Genomic DNA, 23,399 nt, shown 5'->3' on the forward strand with positions numbered 1-23,399 from the left:
AGAAGGACAAAACCTGACCTTGTCAATCTATAACGAAGTCAATCACAAGCATTTATTTGATACATACTATGTGCCAGCTTTGACTTTTTTTTCAGCTTTGAAGGAAAGCAAAACAAAAGAAAATAAGAAAAAATGTATTGCTGTACATATATTGGCTTCCAAACTCCAGTCAAGATTCAAATTAAGGTTATCAAAGATTTGGTGAAGGGTCTAGAGAAATGGTCTCAAAACTCTTTTGATCACAAAATCCTACCATCAAAAAAAAAATAAAAATTTAGCATTCATTTAATGTGTTTTACATATGTATATATATACTTTTATATATGACATAAGTTAATTTATAAGTTACATTATACACTGCTGTACCAATATAGTGTTTAATGTAAAATATACACAAGAGAAATTTTTAAAAGGATGAGAGATGAAATAAACAATATTTAAACATGTTTTTAGTCTTATGAATGGTATAAAAACTCTTTTCTTTCATTAAAATTAATATCTTTAATAAGAAAGATAATAATGGGATACACTAAATTATTTTTCGAATCCCAGGGTATGTCCTGGAGGATAGGGCAAACTTGTAACAAATAATTATTAACAATTAATTAGTAATTTGATGAATTAGTAATTAACTTGATCAATGTATCTAGGCAAACAGATTTCTTTAATTTTTTTTTTAATTAAAAGATACATTCCACATAGCAAGGATAAGTATGCTAGGTTGGGAGAGGGGCAAGCAGAAATTTCTCAATGGCACCTACCCATCTGTTGATGTAGGTACCTGATATGGGTATCACAGATAGATAATTGTACTTCTGGGTCAATATATAGTACAGTGTGTGTGTGGAGGGGTTTGGGGGGGGGAGTATGGTGTAGTGGGTGAGGAGCAAGTGGGGAGTATTAGGCTCTACTTGTAGAAAGTAGGCATGGTAAATGTTCACATTAATCTACTGTTTGACAAATTCCAAAATCCAAGCTTTGGGGGCCAAAACTCATCATTTCATGCAAACTTTTAGAAAGCAGAAACTAAAGAAAACAGAGTTTGGCAGAAACTAGCTATAGACAAACATCTCACACTGAATGTCAAAATAAGGTCAATGGGTGAATGATTTAGGCATGACGGGTGATATAAATAATTTACGGAAGCAAGGAAAAATTTACCTGTTAGATCTATGGATATTAGAAGAATTTATGACCAAAGAAAAGATAGAGAGGATCATAAGAAGTAAAACAGATAATTTTGATTATATGAAATTAAAAGTTTTGTTCAACAAAACCAATGCAGCCAAAATTAGAAAGAAATTAGGAAACTGGCAAAAATATTTTACAGTAAAATTCTCTGATAAAGGGCTCATTTCACAAATATATAAGAAACTGAGCTAAATTATACAATTATACAAGTAAGAGCCATTCCCCAATTGATCAATGGTCAGAGGATAGATAAAAAGAGGCAGTTTTCAGAAGAAGAAATCAAAACTATCAAGAGTCACATGAAAAAAAAAACCTCTAAATCACTATTGATTAGAGAAATGCTTATTAAAACAATTCTATCATCTAATACCTATCAAATTGGCTAACATGACAGAAAAATAAAATGATGACTTCTTGAGTGAATGTGGAAAAAGAGGGGGCACTAATGCGCTGTTGGTATTGTTGTGAATCGATCCAACCTTTCTGCAAAACAATTTGAAACTATGCCCAAAGGGCATAAAACTGTGTAGACCCTTTGACCCACCATTAGGTTTATAACCCAAAGAGATCAAAGAAAAGGGAAAAGGACCCATAAGGTTTTTTTTTGTTGTTGTTGTTGTGGTGGTGGTGGTGGCAAAGAATTGGAAATTGAGGGGGTACCAATCAATTGGGGAATGGTTGAACAAGTTGTAGTATATAAATGTAATGGAATACCATTGTATGAGAAATGATGAACAGGATAGTCTCAGAAAAACCTAGGAAGACTTATATAAAGTGATGCAAAATGAAGTGAGCAGAACCTGGAGAACACTGTACACAGTAAGAGCAATACTATAATTATGATCAATTTGTGAAAGACTTAGCCATTCAGATCAATTAAATTACAAAGGATCCATGATAAAAAATGTTATCTACCTCCAGAGAGAGAATTGATGAACTCTGAGGACAGACTAAAGCATATTTTTTCATTTTCTTTATTTTTCTTGCTTTTCCCCACCCCCAGCATGGCTGATATGAAAATAGGTTTTGCATGACTTCACATGTATAATTGATATCATATTACTTGGCTTCTCAATGGGTTGGGGAGGGACAGGAGGGAAAGGATTTGGAACACAAAATTTCAAACAATGAATGTTAAAAAAAAAAAGATTGACCTTTTCAATGACAGGGGAAAAAAAGAAGGAAAGTTGGTCAGCCTTAGCTAGCTAAGAGCCAGGAAACTTCTGGCAGCCCTTCCTCCCAGGGGCCCATGAAAACATCTGGTGGGCCAGCCGGATGCGTTCTGCACACTGTCATCTGGTAATCCTTACTTAATCAGGGATTAGATGCACTGGTCAAAGAAATGAAGAATTTTTAGCATAAAGGACGAGCAAGTACTGATTTTCATCAGTACATTCCATGTACAGGGCTTTCTTTAAACCATGCAAAACATGATTAGTAGAAATGGATTCCTATACTACTAAAGAATTTTCCTAAAGAGAAGTTTCCTTTTGATTCCTTAAACTAAAAATAGATTTAATTTTATGTCTGTGCTTTCATAGATCCTGCTGTTGCCTTAAACTTTGTCTTTCAAATGTGTTCACACAGACACACATACAATTATATCACCATATAATCAATTCCTTTACAAATGAGAGCAGACATGCCCAATCTGTGTAAAAGCAGAAGCAAAATCTAATGAAAACAGAATGTCCATTTATCCTAAAGGTTTCTCATACTTAGAAGAACACAGGCAATTACAAAACAATACGCCTCTGTCATGGGCTCATTTAGAGAAATCAACTATTTTCATTTCTGAGAACTGTGAGAAATCATGTAAGAGACCAAGTTTTATTTTTAAAATTTCAGTGTATAAATCAAGTACCAAGAAACATGACAAATTTAGCACTTTTTTCTTTCAGGAGAAAATGACCTTGTCTGGTTCCAAGATCCTAAAATATAGGAGAGACTGGGAAAAAGTCTGGGAATGTTTAAAACATAATCCACTAACAGACAAATGTAGGCAAAGATCTAATTACAAACATGTGGGAGGCTGCCTGGACTTCTGTGGAAGCTGCTGTTTAGACAGCCATTTAGGATGTTTCTTCTTTTTCCAGTTTGTACCTTTACATTAAGGAACAGTTTCAAATTATGATTTTTCCAAGTTAAAAAAAAAAGAAAAAAGAAAAGGCAGTTCCAATTCAACAAACATTTATTAAGCGGCTATTACGCTCAGATTACTGTACTAGGCATTGGGGAATTGGAGAGAATACAAATAAGACAGTCTCTGTCTTCTGGTCTTCTAGGAAGACCAGATATGGACTTCGAAGGACTGTCTCACTGTGAACAAATGGAATAGAGACGTGATGATAATGGTAGTCATGGCTAGGAAAAGATCTGACATTAATAGTTTTTTTAGAGTTTGGATGATTTGGATTCAGGTCTTGACTCCAACTCTAGCAAAATATTCATTACACCATTGTTTGTATAACCCATCTATATATTTTCATTTTACACTATTCTTGTCTATATTTTCCCATAAATCTTCTATGGGAGCTCATCTAATGTGCTAAGGGCCCTTTTCCAGAGTCTGACATTGGATATTTGGATGTCAATGGAACACACAGGCTGTCCCTTGGCTATTTCCCCATCCCTAAATTTCCAAATACATTCCTTCTTCTCTACCCAAAGAACCACCTCTTATAACAAGGAACAAAAAGGGGGACAGGAGAAGAGAAGCAATTCAGCAAAACTAACCAACATGTTAAATGAGTCTCATTGTATGTGCAGTGTTCCACACCCATTTTTTTTTTGGGGGGGGGGTTGTTGTTATTCAGTCTTGCCTGACTCTTTGTGACCTCGTTTGAATTTTTCTTAGCAAAGATATTGGAGTGGTTTGCCATTTTCTTCTCCAGATTATTTGACAGATGAAGAAACTGAGGCAACCAGAGTTAAGTGAACTGAAGAGAATTCATTACCACCTGGCGATGAGTCTTTGTGCTCTTAACTAGGTTGGTACTAGAAAAGCAGTATTTGCCAAAAACAAATATGAAGCCCTTCTAACTCAACAGTTGGCCAGAGTTTGCAGTCTATTGGTGCAGCCTTCAAGAAGTCAGAGTCACCTCCAGTGCAACAATGAGATATGTCCAGTATAAGTATGGAATAGGTAGAATCTGTCCTGTTAGAGTAAGTACTCACACTGTTGGGAATAAAGATCCCCTGAGTACTGAAACATTTTTGCATTAAGTTTAGAACTAAAGTTTGACCACAGACAGCATCCTAACTTAACAATTGCTACAATAACTACATTCATGTATTCAAAGAAGCCACTCAACATTAGTAGGGCATTTGCTTTAAAAAGTTCTCTCCTCCTCATTGCCTAAGTGAACTATAGATGGAATTGCTTTAACTTGTCTCTGCCTTTTACCTGGTCCTTCTTGTGGTCCCCATTTGGCACAATTTTAAGAGTTAGAGGAGACATTTGCTGTTGTTCTTGTTCTGTCATTTTTCAGTCACGTTCAATACTTCATGACCCCACCTGGGTTATTTTTGGCAAAGATACTTGAGTTGTTAGTAGAGACCTTAAAAGTTAGTCTTTTTTTTTCACATTCAATGGAAAAATACCTTCTAAGATATTTGTATATGTATATATGATCTATATGGTATATATATGTATATGCATTTAGGTGTACATTTATCTATGTATATGTATAGGTGTGTTTGCATGTATGAGTATGTATGTATACACAGCTTATGAAGAACTTTATTTTTTAAAAAAATTAAACATTTTATTGTTATCTGGTTTTTCTATCAACTTTCAAGATGCATCTCTCCCCTCTTTGCTACTCAATGATTCATCCTTTGTGATAACAAATAATACAGAGAGAGGCAGGAAAAAAACCCAAAAAACAGTTCACCAAAACTAACCAACACATCAACTGAACCTGACAACATATGCAATATTCCACACTCCTTGTGTCTCATTTCTGTGAAGAATGAAGGGAAGTATATTTTCTTATTTCTTCTGTGGGGCTAAGTTTAGCATGATATTTTATCAAGTGATTTTTGAGTACTGACTGTGTAAGTAGCAGATACAGAGATAATGCTGATGGAGTTTATAATATAGGTAGGGTGCTTGAGACAAATAAGATCAGGAGATATGGACTAGATAATAATAAAATTAAATGGATTTAGTACTTGTTGAATTGCTTGACTCAAACAGTAGTGAATATCAGTTTGATGTTAACTTGTCAGGAGGTCTATAGCGGAATGTTACAGGGACATGTAACTTGGCCTTGGCCCTGGATTGCTTAACATTTTCACCAATAACTTGAATAAAAGAACAGATGACATAGTAGATGGCAGAGTCAGGCTTCAAAAAAGATCCTGACTGAATGGGCTGAATCTAATAAGATGAAATCCATTATGGAAAAAATGTAAAGTCTGACATGAGTTAAAAAACCTGACCTCATCACTGAACTGAAACTGCTCTCTCCAAAGTGACCAACGATCTCTTAACGGACAGATCTGATGGTCTTTTCTCAGTCCTTTTCCTTTTTGACCACTCTGGATCATGTGACACTTTTGACTTCCCTCTCCTCCCTGGATATTCCTTCCTCTCTGGGTTTTTGTGACACTTCTCTCTGTCTGTTCCTCAGTCTCCTTTGATGGAAGAACAGCATTCACAGCATCATCACCATTTCTTTCTTCCTTTCCTTTGGTCACCTGAGAAAGAAATATTCGTACTCCTTTTTTTTTTTAACTTTTTTTTTTTTGGTGAGGCAATTGGGGTTAAGTGACTTGCCCAGGGTCACACATCTAGTAAGTGTTAAGTGTCTGAAGCCGGATTTGAACTCAGGTACTCCTGAATCCAGGGCCGGTGCTCCATCCACTGTGCCACCTAGCTGCCCCCCGTACTCCTTCTTAAGGACAATCCCTACTTGAGCTTCTGATCCTTTCTTTCCCATCCATACTTCCTTAAAGGACCTTGGCTCCAGCAGTCGGACCCTTTCTAATACCTTCAATCTCTCTCTTTTTCTATGACACTGTACTTGGATGTCCCCAATCTTCAAAAAACAAAACACAAAAAGAGAAAGTCTTCCAATGACTATTTTTCTCCTCCTCTTCACAGTTAAGGTTTGGGAAAAAGATCATAATAATTACACTTCAACTTCCCCACCACCAACTCTCTCCCATCCTCTTACAATCTGGTTCCAATGTTTACCACTCTACTGAAACTGCTCTCTGAAATGCCACGGACTTTCTGATTTCCACACTTAATGTGGCCTTTCCCCAATCTTCATCCTTCTTATCCTCTCTGTCTCTTTTTACACTGCTGACCATATCCCTTCTTACTAGATATACTCTCTTCATTGGCTTTGGAGGCATTTTTAAATGTGGTATTGTGGACAGAGAAGTAGAATTGGGAGTCAGGAAGACCTGAGTTCAAATCCTCCCTCAGATCCTCATAAGCTGTATGACTATGGTCAAGTCACACAACCTCTTTCTCAGCCTCAGTTTCCTCATCTATAAAATGGGCACACCAATATATGTAGTATTTTACAAGGGTGTTGTGACAATCAAATCAAATAATATATATCAAATGCTTTGCAAACCTTAAAGTGGCAGGCAAATCTCACTTATTATTATAATCTCTTGGCTGTTCTACCTCCCTAGCTGTTCTCTTATAATCTCTCTCCATATTCTCTCCATTAGCAATCTCATTTACTCTTTTGGATTCAATAAGCTCCTCTACACAGATGATTCCTTAATTTCTACGTCCATCCCTGACCTCTTTTCTGAGGTCCCGACCTATCAGAGGTTCCAGAAGGACATCCCTACATCATGTCCCACCAGCATCTCTAATGAAATATGTCCAAAAAGAAACTTGGTATCTTCCCTGGTTGTACTCTTCCCATCTGGAGTACCACCATTTATGCCGGCTCATAGGATTATGGATATAGAGATGTAAGGGACCTCATTGGCCATGTAGTCTGACTCTTACATTTGACTGATGAGAAAACTGAGGCCCAGGGAGGTTAAGTGATTTCCCCAAAGCAACAAGCATAGTAAGCTTCCTTTCCCCGTGCTGGCAACTTGCGGTTATTTCCCTTCAATTCTCATAATCAATTTGTTATAAAGTGTTGACGCTATCACCACCATCTCTTTCCCATCCAGGTTTTCTTCTCCATTCCCACAACCACCATCATAGTACAAAATTTCATGGCCATCTGCCTAGACAGTGGAAAGATTACTGAACTTGGAATCACAGGACTTGGGTTCAAATCTCACCTCTGATAACCATCTGTCTGACCTTAGGTAAGTCACTTACCTGAGGCCTCAGTTTCCTTATCAGTAAAAGAGAGTTATACAGATCCTTTAAACCTATGACTATCCTTACAGGTTTTCTTGATTCCACTTTCTTGTTGCTCTTCCCAATCATTCTTCCTGTTGCTGCCAGAATAATCTTTTTTTTTCCTGTATCAATCTGGTTCCTGTTATCTATTGTGTAAAGGTAGAACTTCCTTGCATGTCATTCAAGACCCTCTCCATAACATGGGACCAACTGACTAGTTCAGGTTTTTTTCATATAATCCCACTAAATAGTCAGCCACATTATGCTGAGTTTCTATGCTTCTGTATTTGATCAGATTGTCTTCTATGCCTGGAATACCCTCTCACTCCCATTTCTGTCTGTTAACCCTCTACCTCCCATGTATTTTATGTCTTCCATGAAGCCTTCTTTAATGCCCTCCATCAACTTCTCCCTCCTTGGACCTCACCCAGTACTGCTATTGGGCATTTTTTTTTTTAGCACCTTGCACATAGGTGCTGAGTAAATGCCTGCTATTTTTACCTATTTCCTTTACTGAAATCTGCATTCCAAGAAGGCATAAAACAGTCTTGCCTTGTGCATAGAAAGTACTCAACCAGTACTTGTTGAATGAATTTACTATGGGAATGTATTGACATAGTTTGAAGCCTAGAGGTCATAGCCATGGAAATAGGAACATGGGTCTTTAGCCATTACTTTAGCTGGGTAACTTTGTATGAAAGTACTCTGCCCAAGATAACTAAAAAAAAAAAAAATGGTACATGTCAGTTGAGTGGATTGCATAAATCTGAATTGTGTGTGACAAGGGAAAAATACTTAGGACATGATGACTTACTGAGAACATTCAGACAGCTAAGGATGACTCACAACCACAAACTCTTTGTTCTTTTCACTCAAATATGTGAGACTTGTTGTCGCAAGGCTTGGACTAGCTGTTTTGAAGGGGGCACTAAGCTGCTCAAGACCCTAGATGTTGTATTTTGACAGTTTGGAAAGAGAGGAAGTGATTTTGAGATCAAAATAGGATGGTGGGATTTTCTGCTAACAGCTTTAAACAAGGTCTTGGGAAAGAACACAATCAAGACTATTAGAATGTATTTGAAATAAATCTCAAGTTATATAAGTTTAGTATCTAGTGACTGTGCTGGTCTAGTAATAAAGTGATGAACAATATATTCAAGTATTTAAAGATCATGCTCTGAGACAGAGTCCTCTGCCTAGGCCTCTGGGTCTATAGACCACCAAGATCCAACCCTAGCCCATGATCTAGACTTAGGAGCCACTGCTGGCCTGGACCACAGTTAAAATGTGTTGGGTTTTTTTTCAGTCTTTTAAGGTTTCAGGATGATTCACAGAATGTTACAGATTTGAAATAATCAAAGATCATCTGGAACTCCAATTCTCTTTTTATTCATATATATATATATATAATATATATATATATATACATATACATATATACACATATACACATATACATATATATAAAATGGGAACCAAATTGTTCAAGTTCCTTGCCTAAGGTCATGTAGCAGACCAGAGAGAACATTTTTGTATCTTAACTGGCCATCAAAGTAAGAAAACTTGCTTACTTTAGTGGTGATAATGTAAGAGGAGACAATGAAACCAGGGGAAGCAAAGTTTGAAGGACAGAGGGACCAGTGTTATGAGCCTGGATACTAGATGGAGGATAAGAGCTTCTTTACTCAATAAGATTAGTTGGTTGGCCCTTCTCCTGTGGAGATACCAGATATGAGCTGAGGATTAATGGGTTAATGGTCCAAACTGAAATTTTCTATTTATCCAGTGACTACATGGAACAGAAATGCAATCACAAGATCCTAGAATTCTAGAGCTTAAAGTAAACTGAGAGATTGTCATGTCCTACTTCTTCATTTTATAGAACTGAGCACAAGGGAAGCTGAATGAGTGGCACAAGGTTACATGGACAGAAAGGGGCAATAAGCAGGGTAAATTTATTTTACATTTCAATTGGTGGTCCCCAAACCTTTTTGTTGACTAAATCTTCATCTCAGCTATGACGGATGTATCATTATTGGTTATGGTATAACTAAGTGCTTTGTAATAATTTTCAAAGGGCACTTAGGAGAGAGTGCCAGGCATGAAGTCAGGAAGACTCATTTTCCTGAGTTCAAATTTGGCCTCAGATACTTAGTAGCTGTGTGATCCTGGTCACTTAAACAAGTCACTTAAATTTGTTTGCCTCAGTTTCTATAAAATGAGCTGGAGAAAGAAACGGCGAATGGCTGCAGTACCTTTGCCAAGAAAAATCCCAAATGGGGTCATGAAGAGTTGAACATAACTGAACAACAATTCAAAAATAATTTTCATTGTTTGCTTCAGGATTTCTAGTGGCTGCTGCTAAATTATGAAGTATATTCTTTGGAGAATTAAAGATGAGCCCCATCACTTGAAGGTGAGATGCAATGTGCTGTAGTGGATAGAAAGCTGCCTTGGAAAAAAGAGAACTGATCTGGAGTCCTGCCTCTTATACATACTGTTTATTTGACCCTGGGCAGGTCATTTAACCCTTTGCTTCCCTAGGCAACTCTCTTTAAGATTGTAAATTATAGAGCAGGTACTGGCATGTATCAGAAGAGGAAATTTTCCTCTGTTTTTTTGTGACAGGTCAGGGGCCCCCTAGGGAAAAAAAAAATCAGACACGGGACAGTGGAGGAAGAAGGAAAAAGTTGGGCTCATCTTGTGGCAAGAGTGAGATAATAGTGGGTATCCTCATGTCATCAAGAGAAAGTGAAGAAAACCACCACTCAGGGTGGACGCCCTTTGGAGAACCTAGGGGAAGAAAGTGACAAGAATCACACAGGGAGGGCTGGCAAAGATGGTGGCAATATTTATATCAGTAAGATGACTGATCCATTAGAGTATTCTAGTAGCAATCACATCTTACTCTGTCAACTTAGTTGAATAGTCTCATGAATAAAAGCATAAAACCATCATGGGCTTAATGGCACCATGTTCAAATGAAGGCATAAATCCTACTCAAGCACATCAGAGAAATCCACAGAGGGATGTACTAGGGAGATATTTGTTGTTTCATGGATGACTTTTAAAAAGTCATTTCCATTGCACTCTCCCTTTTAACCATGGAAAACAGATAATGAAAACTGATCAATAAAGAGATCCCATCTGGCAGCATGTGTGTATGTATGCATGTATGTATCTATCTATGTATGTATATACATATATACGTGTGCGTATGATGTGTGTAGGTAAATGTGAAGTTCAGCTCCTGTAGTTTCCTACCTCTCTACCAAAATGACAGAAATAAGTTTCACCATCTCTTCTCTATGATCAAGACTGGCCATTACAATTAATGGCTTAGTTGTGTGTATATTTGGGTGGTACAGTGTTAGATGTGTAGATATTTGGGTGGTACAGTGTTAGATATGGAGACAGGAAGACCCAGGTTTAAATTCAGCCTCATATACTGATGGCCCTGAGCAACATGTTTAAACTCTCTTTGCCTGAGTTTCCTCATCTGTAAAATGGGGATAATAGTCCCTAACTCCCAGGGTTGTTATGAGACAGTATTTATAAAATGTTTTGCAAACCATATGTTTGCAAATGTTTTGCAAACCATATGAATACTAGACATTATTTTTATGATTTTAGTATTGCTTTCATTTACATTATTGTGGCCATTGTGAATATTATTCTCTTGAGATCATGCTTTCTTTGGAAAATAACTACAGTTTCCATTAAATGAGGACCGTAGGATTTAGTTTTAAGGGACCATAGAGCTTATTTACTCTAAGTATCTAATTATTATGGATGAGGAAATGGGATGCTCTGAAAGGTGGTTAAGTGAATTATCAAAACAGTTCCATGTTGCATTCTGGGGTGGAAAAGAGCAATTCTTTGCCTCTAGGATCTCTTAAGCACATGTACAGTGGGGGATCTTATGTCTCACACTCACTTTGTTGAAAAGACAGAATTGCTACTTAAGACTGTTAACACTAGGAATAGAGGCTCATAAAGCAGGACCCTGAAATTATGAAATGCCAAGTTAAATTTAGGCCTACTCTTACCCCATAGAATACAAACACCTTGAGAGCAAGCCATTTTTATGTTTACTTTTTTGTCATCCTACCCTCAGGTCACTCAAGAAGTACTGTAGAAAATGGATTGGAAAGAGGCTTTTCTGGGTTCTTTGTAACATTTCAACCTGTTAAGGGCTAAAATTCTAGCTAAACTGTCTAAAATATCTAGTGAGTAGTCACCAATAAATTATAAGCTTTAGCAAGAGTTAGACTTTTAAGAATTTATTAAGGAGAATAAGAATTTGATAAAGAGAGAAGAAAGGCCTAGATTCCTATCTATTAAAGGGAGAGCACATTTCTAGCTGCCTTCTCCACCAGCATCCCCAGGAAAGAGAGCGAGACTGAGCGCCAGTCTCTTCCTTCCTCCTCCCACTAGCCCATGTCACTTCCTGACGCCAAAGAAAAGACTCTTGGTCTTGCCCTCAAAGACCTTCGCTTCATGGGCGGAACTCTTCTACAGTAAGTCTCCAGCAGGTGGCTTAGTTAGCAGTAGTTATTTTATTCTTTTTACTGTTCTGTCAAGGAAATATTTTGTTTCTTGAGGAACAAAAGGGGGGAATGTGGTAAAAAGTTTTAACAGTCAGTTAGCGATAATGGAGAGACGCCATTTTTGTTTTTAAGGACCACCCTTTCGGGGAGGAGACCAACGACATGAGCTATGCATGCCAGTCCGCCTGCTGTGCACGCCAGACTGCCTGCTAAGCACTTGACTTCCGGGGTGTGAGCTTAAAAGGCAAGGAAAGAACGGAAGTGGGAGCTCTTTCCTGCTATGCTGGTCTCCTGACTGTGCTGCACAGACAGACGCTGACTGGAGTTCGACTCAGCCTGGCTCACGGTTAGCAGCATGTGCTTGACTCAGTCTCTCTCTCTCCCCAAAGGTGGCCTTGGGCTTTTGGTGAGTTTTATACAGAATATAGACTAAGCTTAGACTTAAGACTATTTGTTTTGTATTTCTACTTTCCTATCCCTCTAATCAACATCACCTGGTAACTACCACACAATAAAGCTCTAACTAGAAAACCAGAAGCTTCTTCCATTTACTACTCTGGGAGATAAATTAAGGGAAAGGTTAAAGAGGGGAGATTTATGATCTAATATCCAATTTTAAATCTCACAAACCCATAATACAACTATCCAGTAAATCAAAATAGTTTTGTGAAAAAGGAAATGGACATCACTTGCTCATATTAGAAACATCAATTTAAAAAACCAAACACAGTAATTTTAAATATGAATTAGTGAATTGACTCAAATGATTCTAATCTGAAGCAGATCAATGGCAAGACAACTGAAATTTATCTGACAACCACATAACTTAAGATTTAGAGCTCTAAAGTAATGTTCAATATATATGTAGATGCACTATTGGACGTACTATTTCCCAACTTGAATATTTCAAGTTAAATGTATCCCACGAGATTATGGAAACGGAAAAGTACAAATGAAAAAGTACAAACAGCTTAAGCTGTGCTGGTGTAAAGATGATGATGACATCATGTAATTTATCTGACTGCCTACATTATCAATTTACATAGGAGATTAAATTTATGTTCCAATAACTTCCTCACCAATCTTATTTCCAGAAATGGATTTTCCTGTGATCATGAAATGACCCTAATGGGGAAAAGCAATCATTTTGTTCCATATAGGAAAGGGATAAAGTTACAAGAAATATGAAGGGAAAAAAAAGCTGTGTTAAATTATTAGTGCCACAAAGTTCTGCATTTGGCTAAGTGTCTGATGTCTGAAGACAATGCATTTCTAAAGACTTAGATTTTGAAATGTATGTGTTTTTCCTTGGAATTTAGTCATGATTTTTATAATTTAAAATTTATGTATAGGATGGGAAATTATATACATGGCACACACAAAAGACTTACGTTATCATGAGACCTTTGAGATCTATATCTTCTCCTTTTAAATCATACTTGCTAGTCAGTGAAAGTGAAATTTCAGTCTTTAAGAGCTGATTTAGTGTATTTTCCTTGTTAGGATCATTGGGACCAATGGCTCCTTCCCCTGTAGGATAAAAACAAATATTTATTCTGTGAACTCACTTACTTATAACAGTAGCATGATTACTGAAATGTAATTGAAAAAGGATTCCCAGAAAAGATAAACTATTATCCAATTACTGAGAATATGTTTGAATAAATAATTTTCTTATATATCTATCTAAAAATGATTTTCAGTTCCCCATGGATATACTTAGAGGCATTTATCTCTTTGCATTATTATAAAAAACCCAACCAAACTAGTTTGGAAAAAAATGCTTAAAAATACTCTTGTGAAAATGCTCACCTTAAAAACATGGTTTTTAATGAGTGAAGAAAAAAATAAAAGTTTTTAGGGTATGTGTGTATGTGTGTGCACTATCAGGAAACAAACAATGTAATACCTAGAACACATTCATAAAATAGTGGGTCTGAATAGGATTGTCTTATTGTATATATCAAAGGTTTAATGGCACATCCTTTCTGCCATAGATCTGCAAAAGGACAGAAAGCCAGAAGACTGGCTATCATTTGATAGAACAGTCAAGCCAGCCTAGCCAAAGCATCTTAGCATCTGAGGGAGAAAGAGGAAACAGCACATACCAGACCCTGATGGAGACAGTCCAGGACCTCAACAGCATTTGGAATAGCAAAACTTATAGCACAGTGTCAAATGTCTCAGCATCATAAACTGAAATGACTTTATCAGTGGAAATGATATTAAGGAAGAGGTGTTAGAATCTACTTTGTTGCTGCTCCCTAAGAACCTTGGGATCTTTCCATCTGACTTACAGTTGGAACCTTCCACATGTTTTGTTTCTACATTAGAATGTGAGGTCCTTGGGGCAGCTAGGTGGCACACTGGATAGAGCACTGGCCCTGGATTCAGGAGGACCTGAGTTCAAATTTGGCCTCAGATACTTAACTGTGTGACCCTGGGCAAGTCACTTAACCTCAATTGCCTCACCAAAAAAAAAAAATAAAAAAAAAAGTGAGGTCCTTGAGAGCAGGGACTGTCTTAATTTTCTATTTGTACACCCAATGCTTAACACATATTAAACACTTAATAAATAGTTAATTCATTCATTTGTTCATGACTAGTTAAAAAAAAAATCTTACCAAGAAAAGATTCCACATCAGGGACCTCTCCTAGACCTTCTAGCAACTCATTTAATTGGTCATCTTTTTCAGGAGCAATTGCATCTTGGTGTTCTAATAGTAGCTTAATATTAAAAAAAAAAAAAGACATAAAGACAAAAGTCACAGGAGTTAATTATTAACCTGCCACTGAATTTTGAGTCCTTTTCCTAATGCTACTTCTGTTAAATGTAGCTGAGAAATTAAATGTGGAATTGGCATTCAAGGAATGAGAGTGGAAAGAGACTTTTTTTTTTCTTTCTCATAGGTCACAGGAAGAAAGCAAAAGTGGTAGCAGGATATAGGAATTCATGGTATTGCTAGTAGACCTTACTTAAGTATTTCACCTTATAAAGTTTCCTGATCTAGCTTGCTACCAATCTTGTAGAACAGATGTTCCATTTTTTTTTTTCTACTTTGTGAATCCAGACAACACATGATCGACTGAAATTTTTCTTAATCAGGAAGAAGGCCTAAAATCAGTAGAAACTTGGGACCTGAACAAAGGTAAGAACACTCCTGGTGCTCTGTGTACAAGAGGTGCATAATATGGTGTGATCTGGATGAGGGGTAAGCTATTGAACTACCAAATAGCTCAGACACTGGCAAGGGACTGACGATCAATTCCTGTTGGGCATACAACTTTAGTTTCTGTTATCAAGTAAGAATTAATTAGATTGGGAGACTTCTTCTACAATAGTTCCCTGTTACATGTTGAGAGGAAGTAATTATTAGCCTTTAGGGTGCATGTAATTATGCACGTACTGAAGATTTTATGTTCTATCCTCACTCTGCTGCAAAGTCAGTGTGGCTGGTACAATGCCTGGTATATGGTAGATATGTAATAAAACTTGCCGATGGATTGATTCTATCCCCCCAAATAGATAATCATACATATGCAAAAAGATAATAAGATAATTTCTCACACTATAGGACTTTTATCCTATAAAAAATAGAATAATAGAATAGAGATGGAACTATAGGATTAATATCCTATAGTCTGACAAATAGAGTAGGAAGTGTTTGCAAAGTCTCTTTTGGAGCAGAGGGGTTCTATTTTAAAGACATACTTGCTTCTCAAAGGCCAGATGGTAACACGAACTCAGGCACTGAATCATGATATGAGAGTGTCCCTATTTGTAAGCTTTCTTATCTAAAAGAGACCATTTGCACAATAGCATTCCTTCCAAACCATACTTCCTTTCTAATTTCTCCTTCCAGTTTATGACACAATGGAATCCAAGCCAGTACTTAAATATATTTCACATGATTTTGCTTCTCTACCAAATTCTTATTAACTAAGTAACAGGAATAATATTCCACAGAGAGAAACAATTTACAGATTTTTTCAGTACATGTATGTATGTCTGTATACGTACATATGTGTATACGTACATACGTATATACACGTGTGTAGTGTGTATATGTATGTGTGTATGTGTGTATGTGTGTATGTATGTATGTATGTATACATATTACATATAGCTTAGCACAATGCCTGGCACATAGGAAGCACTTAATAAATCCTTCCTTCCTTCCTTCCTTCCCTCCCTCCTCCTTCCATTCCTTTCATTTTTTCTTTCTTTCCTCCCTTTCTCCTTTGTATACATGCTGCACCCCACTAAGGAGAGAATGCAATTTCCTTGAGGACAAGTACTTATTTATTTTTGTCTTTGTATTCTCAGCACCTAATATAGTGCCTGGCACATGACAGTTGCTTTATAAATTGTTGTTGAAGTATATTTATAGCTATTTCCCTCATCATCATGTAGCTATTATGTTGAAATGTTCCCAGGAAAAAAGACTTTGTCAAAAGGCTAGACATGAATTAGTCCCCTGCTTGTCTACTTTTTTTTTTAGAAATTTTATACTACTATACAAAACTGAAACTGAACAAAACTAAAAGGAACACCTAAGAACACATTTAGGGACCTCAAAGGGGCTCCCAATTTGTTGGATGTAAAAATACATGGCTTGGTGAAGTGAAGGGTGCTGACCAACACTTTGGGGGGGTGGGGTGGGCAGGGCAATGAGGGTTAAGTGACTTGCACAAGGTCACACAGCTAGTAAGTGTCAAGTGTCTGAGGCTGCATTTGAACTCAGGTCTTCCTGAATCCAGGGCCGGTGCTTTATCCACTGTGCCACCTAGCTGCCCCCAACCAACACTTTTTAAGGAAGCAATGAGAATATCAGTTAACTTCCTTATATCTTGGGAGGAAAAAGGAACACAGAGTCAGAATGGATCAACTGTGCCCCTTTCTTGTATATGTCACTGAAACCTCACTGATGGGAAGGTGAGACTACAGCTATAAACAATGACATTCCATGGTTATCTATGGATTTTTAATGACCTATGCTATACTTGACTCTCATTATAAAAGGTAACCCCATTAAGAATCCCAGAAAGAAATTCAGGAGAAGGTTCTCTTTAGGAATATACATTATTTAATAAATAAAGATGGTTCTACTTTATCTTTCAAAAAAAAATTCCTCAATGTCTTAAAAAAATCACCAAAGGGGTCATTCTCTCCTGTCTTTAAAGTATGCAAAGGGGAAATTAGTTAACACCCCCCCCCATCACAGTTCTTTTCAAGAATTTGTTGATAATGATGGCATTTTTATAAGAAGCAGACAGATGTAGCCCTGAAGTCATATGCATAAACAAAAGGTATTTCCCTAGATAAAGAGAAGATCTCCTGTAGGCTATTGGTAATGGAGTTGGGATGTTTCCTCTACTCCCTACCTCCCGAATGGAGGAAAGTTCTTATGTGCCAAGGAGACAATGACAAAGTCAAAAGAGGATTTCCCAGGGGAGAGAAGTCAGTATGGTTTTAAAAAAGTGGATCTGGTTGCTTGTAGAAGGGGGATAAAGGGCATAGTAAAATGAAACAAGGGGTTTCTCCCTTGTTACACATTCACAATTTGACCTCTTAACTAGGCAGTATAAAAATACCAGCAACTGAACTTAATTATTTAGGAATTGAAATGTTATAAAGGAACAAGAATAGGAAGGCTTATGGTCAAGAAATTTGGGGAATAAAAATAAAATGACATTGGACGTAAACATGCACAAACATAAACTTCTGGTAAAATAACCACCTTTCCTCTAACACCCATTCTCCCCAAAAAACAAATACACACACACACACACACACACACACACACACACACACACACACACCTCTAAAAACTAAAAATAGCTGAAAAAAATACATTGATGGCCCTGGTCATTTTTCATGCCAGGTGTTTGCAACTTTCTACTTACGGAATGAGTGTTGATGATCTCTTCTATTGATATGTATATGATGGGTTTGCTGACTGTGACCATGTCTGTATATTCATCAATATTAAATTTGTCTTCAGGCTCAGGGACATTACATGCTTCCTGGAAAAAGTTCCTAACAAAGAAGAAATGACAGGCAAAAATAACACAAAAATTAACTGGGTGAACAGTTTCATCAAAATAATCTTTAGAGAATATGCCCGTTGGACAAGGCAGGACATTTTCCCAAACCTCCCTCTTGGAAGATTCTTCTTTAGAGCCATTTATCTCTGGGATATGTCAGTGTACCTCGCCCAGTTTATTCACATTTGCCAACATTAGAGTATCATCTATGATACAGCTATCTCTATACCTCTGAGGATCATCTGTAAGGTAACTAGAAAGGTAGGGCTTCCTCTATTGATTCTGTGCCCCAACAAGAACAAAGAATAGTAGAGGACTTTTTGAGGAGGCTGAAGGATTTCAGGGCCTATCTGATCAAGAATTCATTTCCCCAAATGAAAGAAAGGATAGGAAAATTGAGGTATAGGTTTAATTTGTTTTTAAGTATTCCAAGGTATTTAAGTCAAATATCTAAAGGAATCTTTTACAGAAAAGTTGTAGAATATTTGTTTTGGAAAATAAGTATACATCATCTGACATTAAAAATAATGCAATAAAATGCAATTGGATGAACAATGGTCATGTTTCATACTTAAACTCATGTTAATGTCTTAAAAATAGTCACCTGGCTGAGATACGGAAGACCTTGGGTAAAATAAATGACACCATACCTTCTGTCCTAAAGTTTTGGCAGAACAAGTAAGTAGGAACTAGCATGTGATCAAACTGCTGTTCCTAACTGTATACATTGCTACTGTACTGTAATATAATACATAAACCTGCCCATCACTGTAGTATATCATCTTTGCTCACCAAAAAGTCTAAAAGTAGATGGGAATTAATTAAAGAGCTTCACATATGTAAACTATAGATAATTATAGAAATCATGGTAAGTATCTGGATTAGCAAGTCTAGGCTAACAAAAGGAATGCACACTGTACCACATACCAATCCATTTTTCAAATTTTTGGTTCTCTCCTTAGTGAGTCCTGCATCTCTAGCAGATCTAGGTTCAAATTTTGCCTGAGATACCTATTAGCTTGATCACATTGTGGGCAAGTCACTTGACCTTTATAAGTTTCAGGTAATTAACTAAGGTAAAATGATAGACATATTGTGATCTGAGGCAAAGGGAGTTTGTTAAATCACAGATCCTTGAAGTACAGTTTTAGTCCCCAAACACTAAATCCCAGAGAGTCTCTGTAGGGTAGACCTGTGGGTGGCAACCAAGCTCATGTTCTGTCAAGGCTAAGGACCATCTTTTTGAAGGGGCCTCTGATCTAAAAACCTATCTTTCTAGCATTCTGATTCAGCAAAGGGCATTTTGGTAGCATCAGAGAAGTCGTGATGGAAATATGATTAGCAAATATCCTCTTAAGTGTACCATATTATCAAGTGTCATCTATTGAGAGCTGGAAGAGCCCTTGCCAGTCACCAAGCCACACCTTCTTTTACACCTGAAGAAGTGGAGCCAAAGAGGTTAAGGAATGCACCTCAGGTCCTACAACTAGTATGTGTTTGAGATAGAGTTTAGACTCCTGACTTCAAAGTTAGTGCACTGGCTACCATGATCTGTTGCCTCTCAAACTATTTTTCTTTTAAATTTCTGAGGCCTTTGGTTAATATGGACTTAAGACTTGGTTCAACATTAACATTCATCAGAACTATAACTGATATATATATATATACACATATATGTATATGTGTATATATGTGTATACACACACACATACACACACACACACATACACACACACACACATATATATATATATATATATATATATATAAACAGTCATCTATCAGGCAGGAATAACTGAGCATTCTTACAAAAGCCCTGCTCTATTCCATATAGCCTTATCACTAGAAACTTCCCTGTAAAATCTAGTTTGAGCATTGGTGGGAATTCTTGATCTAGTTTTGGGCATTAAAAAAGTAGGAATGGAGAGGTATAGAATCATTTCCTTAAAATGAAAAGATCTAGGGGCAGCTAGATGGCGCAGTGGTTAAAGCGCCGGCCCTGGAGTCGGGAGTGCCCAAGTTCAGATCCGGCCTCAGACAGTTGACACTTACTAGCTGTGTGACCCTGGGCAGGTCACTTGACCCCCATTGCCTGCAAAAAACCAAAAAAACACAAACACAAAAAAAATGAAAAGATCTGATTTAAGCTTTCCTGCCATTTTAAACTCCTATATTTGGCAGCAGCTGCCTCTCCAAATAAGCAGTTGTCAAGGCTGATCAGCATCTGTGCTAGCTCAGAAAAAAGGAGACCTCTTGCACAAAATTTATCTATTTAAACTAGATTCCTTGAAAGATATTCTTCATATCCTAACCAAGTTCTCAGTAAGACTGTAGACCCATGGATGCTAGAAATCTCCAGGTCTTTGTCAGGTGGTGTGCATATGTTGGGGAGGAAGAAGGGAAGCAGCTTAAAATGACTTCCCGGCTTTTCTCTTTAGCATAGGATAAGTTTCATTTCTGCTGTGTTAGTTTCCTGGAGTTTCATGGGAATGATTGGTGGAGGAGGTATTTTTTTTTTACTTCACTCCCATACTAACCTTTGAGCATTATCATTGGTTGAAGGGGTGATGAAGGGAGCAAGGAATGAAGGGAAGAGTCTGACTCAGCCCATAGCTGACTTCAAGCACCAAGCTGACTGGCACCAAGAAACTTTCCCATAACCCAAGGACCCACTGTCCTGAAGAGGTGCTCATGAGCTCATAAGGGCCTATATGACAAAAAAGAACAAAGATGCCAAAGTTTACCCATGTCTAAAGTTTTGACCCAACTGCTGAATCACTCTCAAGATTCTAAAAGATGCTATAAGAACAACAAATGAGTCAATATTCTCTTAGGGTTTTTAGTTCATTTTCATATGTTTTTAAAGTAGACGATCTGGGAATGGGGGTTTATTTATTTATTTTCAATGTGAAGAAAATCCATCTAAGAAAATTTGGATAGTGAAGAAAATAAGAAAAAAAAGAAGGCAAAGAGTGAATATTTGAGGGAATGTATTCTACATTTCTCTTAAACCATCTTGATGAAGTGTTTAATTAATTTATGGTGACCAATATTTTGTAAAGTCAACATAGGCAATTTTCTCAAATGTTGGGCTATAAGGCTTAGTCGAAGAAAAGTGATTTACAACATAGGGATGCACTCCTAGCCACAGGAATATAATAATTTCCCTTTACCTACATTTCTTTTAGTGAAAACCAGAAGCCAACAGAAGGGAATATTTCTACACTTTTCTAACGTTCCAAACTGAGACAAGTCAACAAAATAGAAGCCATTATTATCAAGTGCTTAAAGAAAACATTAGAATGAGAGATACCTCCAACTTCACCAATCTCTTTCTTGTCTGTAAGGAATCATTTGATATATATTTGGGGATTAACTCCTTAACAAGTAGGTGGTGCAGTAGATAGATAGAGTGATGGCCCTGGAGTCAATAGGACCTGAATTCAAATCTGACCTCAGACACTTAGTAGCTGTGTAACCCTGGGCAAGTCACTTAACCCTGTTTGCTTCAGTATGTGATATGAGCTGGAGAAGGAAATGGCAAACCACTCTTTAACAAGAAAACCCCACATGGGGTCATGAAGAATCCTACATGATTGAAATGACTGAATAACAACAATTGAACAGAATATTCTAGCTCACAAATTCCTACACTTAACATTCTGAAGGATCAGGACAAAGGTCATAAATTACACACTACCTATAGTACACACAACAAATTGGATTTTCCCACTCCATCAACCTAAAATAGATTGTATCCTACAATTGTTTCCTCCAGATGAGACAGGTTCTTCCTAAGTGGGAAAGTGTTCTTTAAAAAAAGGAATACATCATACCCATTATCATTGTAAAGAGAGAAGTATGAACCTCTGAAATTTTCTCAGTAAAAAGAAACCCATGTTGACGTCAGAAATATGATTTCACTTAGTGTTTTCCAGGAAAAAAACAAAACAAAACTCAGTTGTGCATGTTATTCAGTGTAAATATTTGGCCTAAAATGTCTTAACAATTAATAAACAACACAATCCCAAGTGAGAGAATATGAAGCCAAATCATTGAGCAAAGAGGTTACCATCCTGTTATAATAAAGTCAAAGATAGTATTTTCTACTTTTTTATTAAGCTAAAATTCTGATCTATGCCCATATATTTGAAATTAAAGAGTTATTGGCTAAGACTCAGAAGTATTTTAGCTTCAGTCAACTTAGTTACTAAGAGGTTATTTGGTTTTAACATATGACTTGCACCAGAGTAAGAAGAGAAATGCAAAGGAATCATCATTATAACCTATTTTAAAAACACAAAAACATCCCCCCAAAGAATATGCTTTTATTTATATTCCACTGGCAGTGTTTAAGTGCCTAATATCTGAAGTATCACTGGTAGGTATCAAAGATACATAGATGGGGCTGGCTAGGTGGTGCAGTGGATAGAGCACCAGCCTTGAAGTCAGGAGGACCTGAGTTCAAATCCAACCTCAATCACTTGACACTTACTAGCTGTGTGACCCTGGGCAAGTCACTTAACCCCAATTGCCTCACCAAAAACAAAGATACATAGATGGGTGAAGCACAGATCCTGCTCTTATGGGAATAATCAAAACAAGGGGAAAATGTAGAGAAATAATGGTAATTCAAGGGGAAATGTATTAAATGTAAATAAGAAATCCAGGAAAATTGTGTCAAGAAATTTAAGAGACTGCTTTTATCTGAGGATATCAGGAAAGAATTCATAAGAAGATCGTACCTTGGGTTGGGTTTGAATTAAGAAGGAATGGTGTTGACAAAGACAAGGAGACAGGAGGAAAATAGAGCATGCATAGTTGTCTAGTTTGGCTTGAAAATTTCTAGAGTATTTCTAGATAAGGTTAGAGTGAAAGAAAGAAAAAAAGTATTCATTAAGTACCTACTATGTACTAGGCACTATGTTAAGGTGCTTTACAAATATTATCTCATTTGATCCTCACAACAATCGTGGGAGGTTGGTTAAGGGAGATGAGGCAGAGATTAAATGATTTGTCCAGAATCATCTAACTAGTAACTGTCTGAGGACATATTTATTAGACTCCATTTTTTCTGATTCTAGGCACAGTATTCTAGCCACTTGCCACCTAGTTGCCTCTAGAATGAGAATGATAGGTTAGAACTCAATTGGGAAGGATCTTGAATGTCAGAGTAAGGAGTTTATATATTTATTTGGTAGGCAATAGAGAGGCCTTTGAAAACAGAAATGACATGATCCCTCTTAGGAAGGTCATTAACACAAAGGTATGAAGGA

General features: G+C 37.0%; 1 protein-coding gene across 1 annotated transcript in view; it reads right to left on the bottom strand.

The window, feature by feature from the left end:
• The window catches only part of IQGAP2 (IQ motif containing GTPase activating protein 2), a 350,559-nt gene that overhangs the window by 9,613 nt on the left and 317,547 nt on the right, over nt 1-23,399 (bottom strand). Inside the window, exons 28-30 of the mRNA XM_043975838.1 lie at nt 17,983-18,115; nt 14,700-14,802; nt 13,467-13,605 (exon numbers count right to left, since the gene is read on the bottom strand). Of these exons, the coding sequence (XP_043831773.1) occupies nt 13,467-13,605; nt 14,700-14,802; nt 17,983-18,115 (375 nt within the window). The remainder of the gene's footprint in view (nt 1-13,466; nt 13,606-14,699; nt 14,803-17,982; nt 18,116-23,399) is intronic.

Source organism: Dromiciops gliroides, chromosome 1 (genome assembly GCF_019393635.1).
Source record: "Dromiciops gliroides isolate mDroGli1 chromosome 1, mDroGli1.pri, whole genome shotgun sequence".
Lineage (NCBI taxonomy): Eukaryota > Metazoa > Chordata > Mammalia > Microbiotheria > Microbiotheriidae > Dromiciops > Dromiciops gliroides.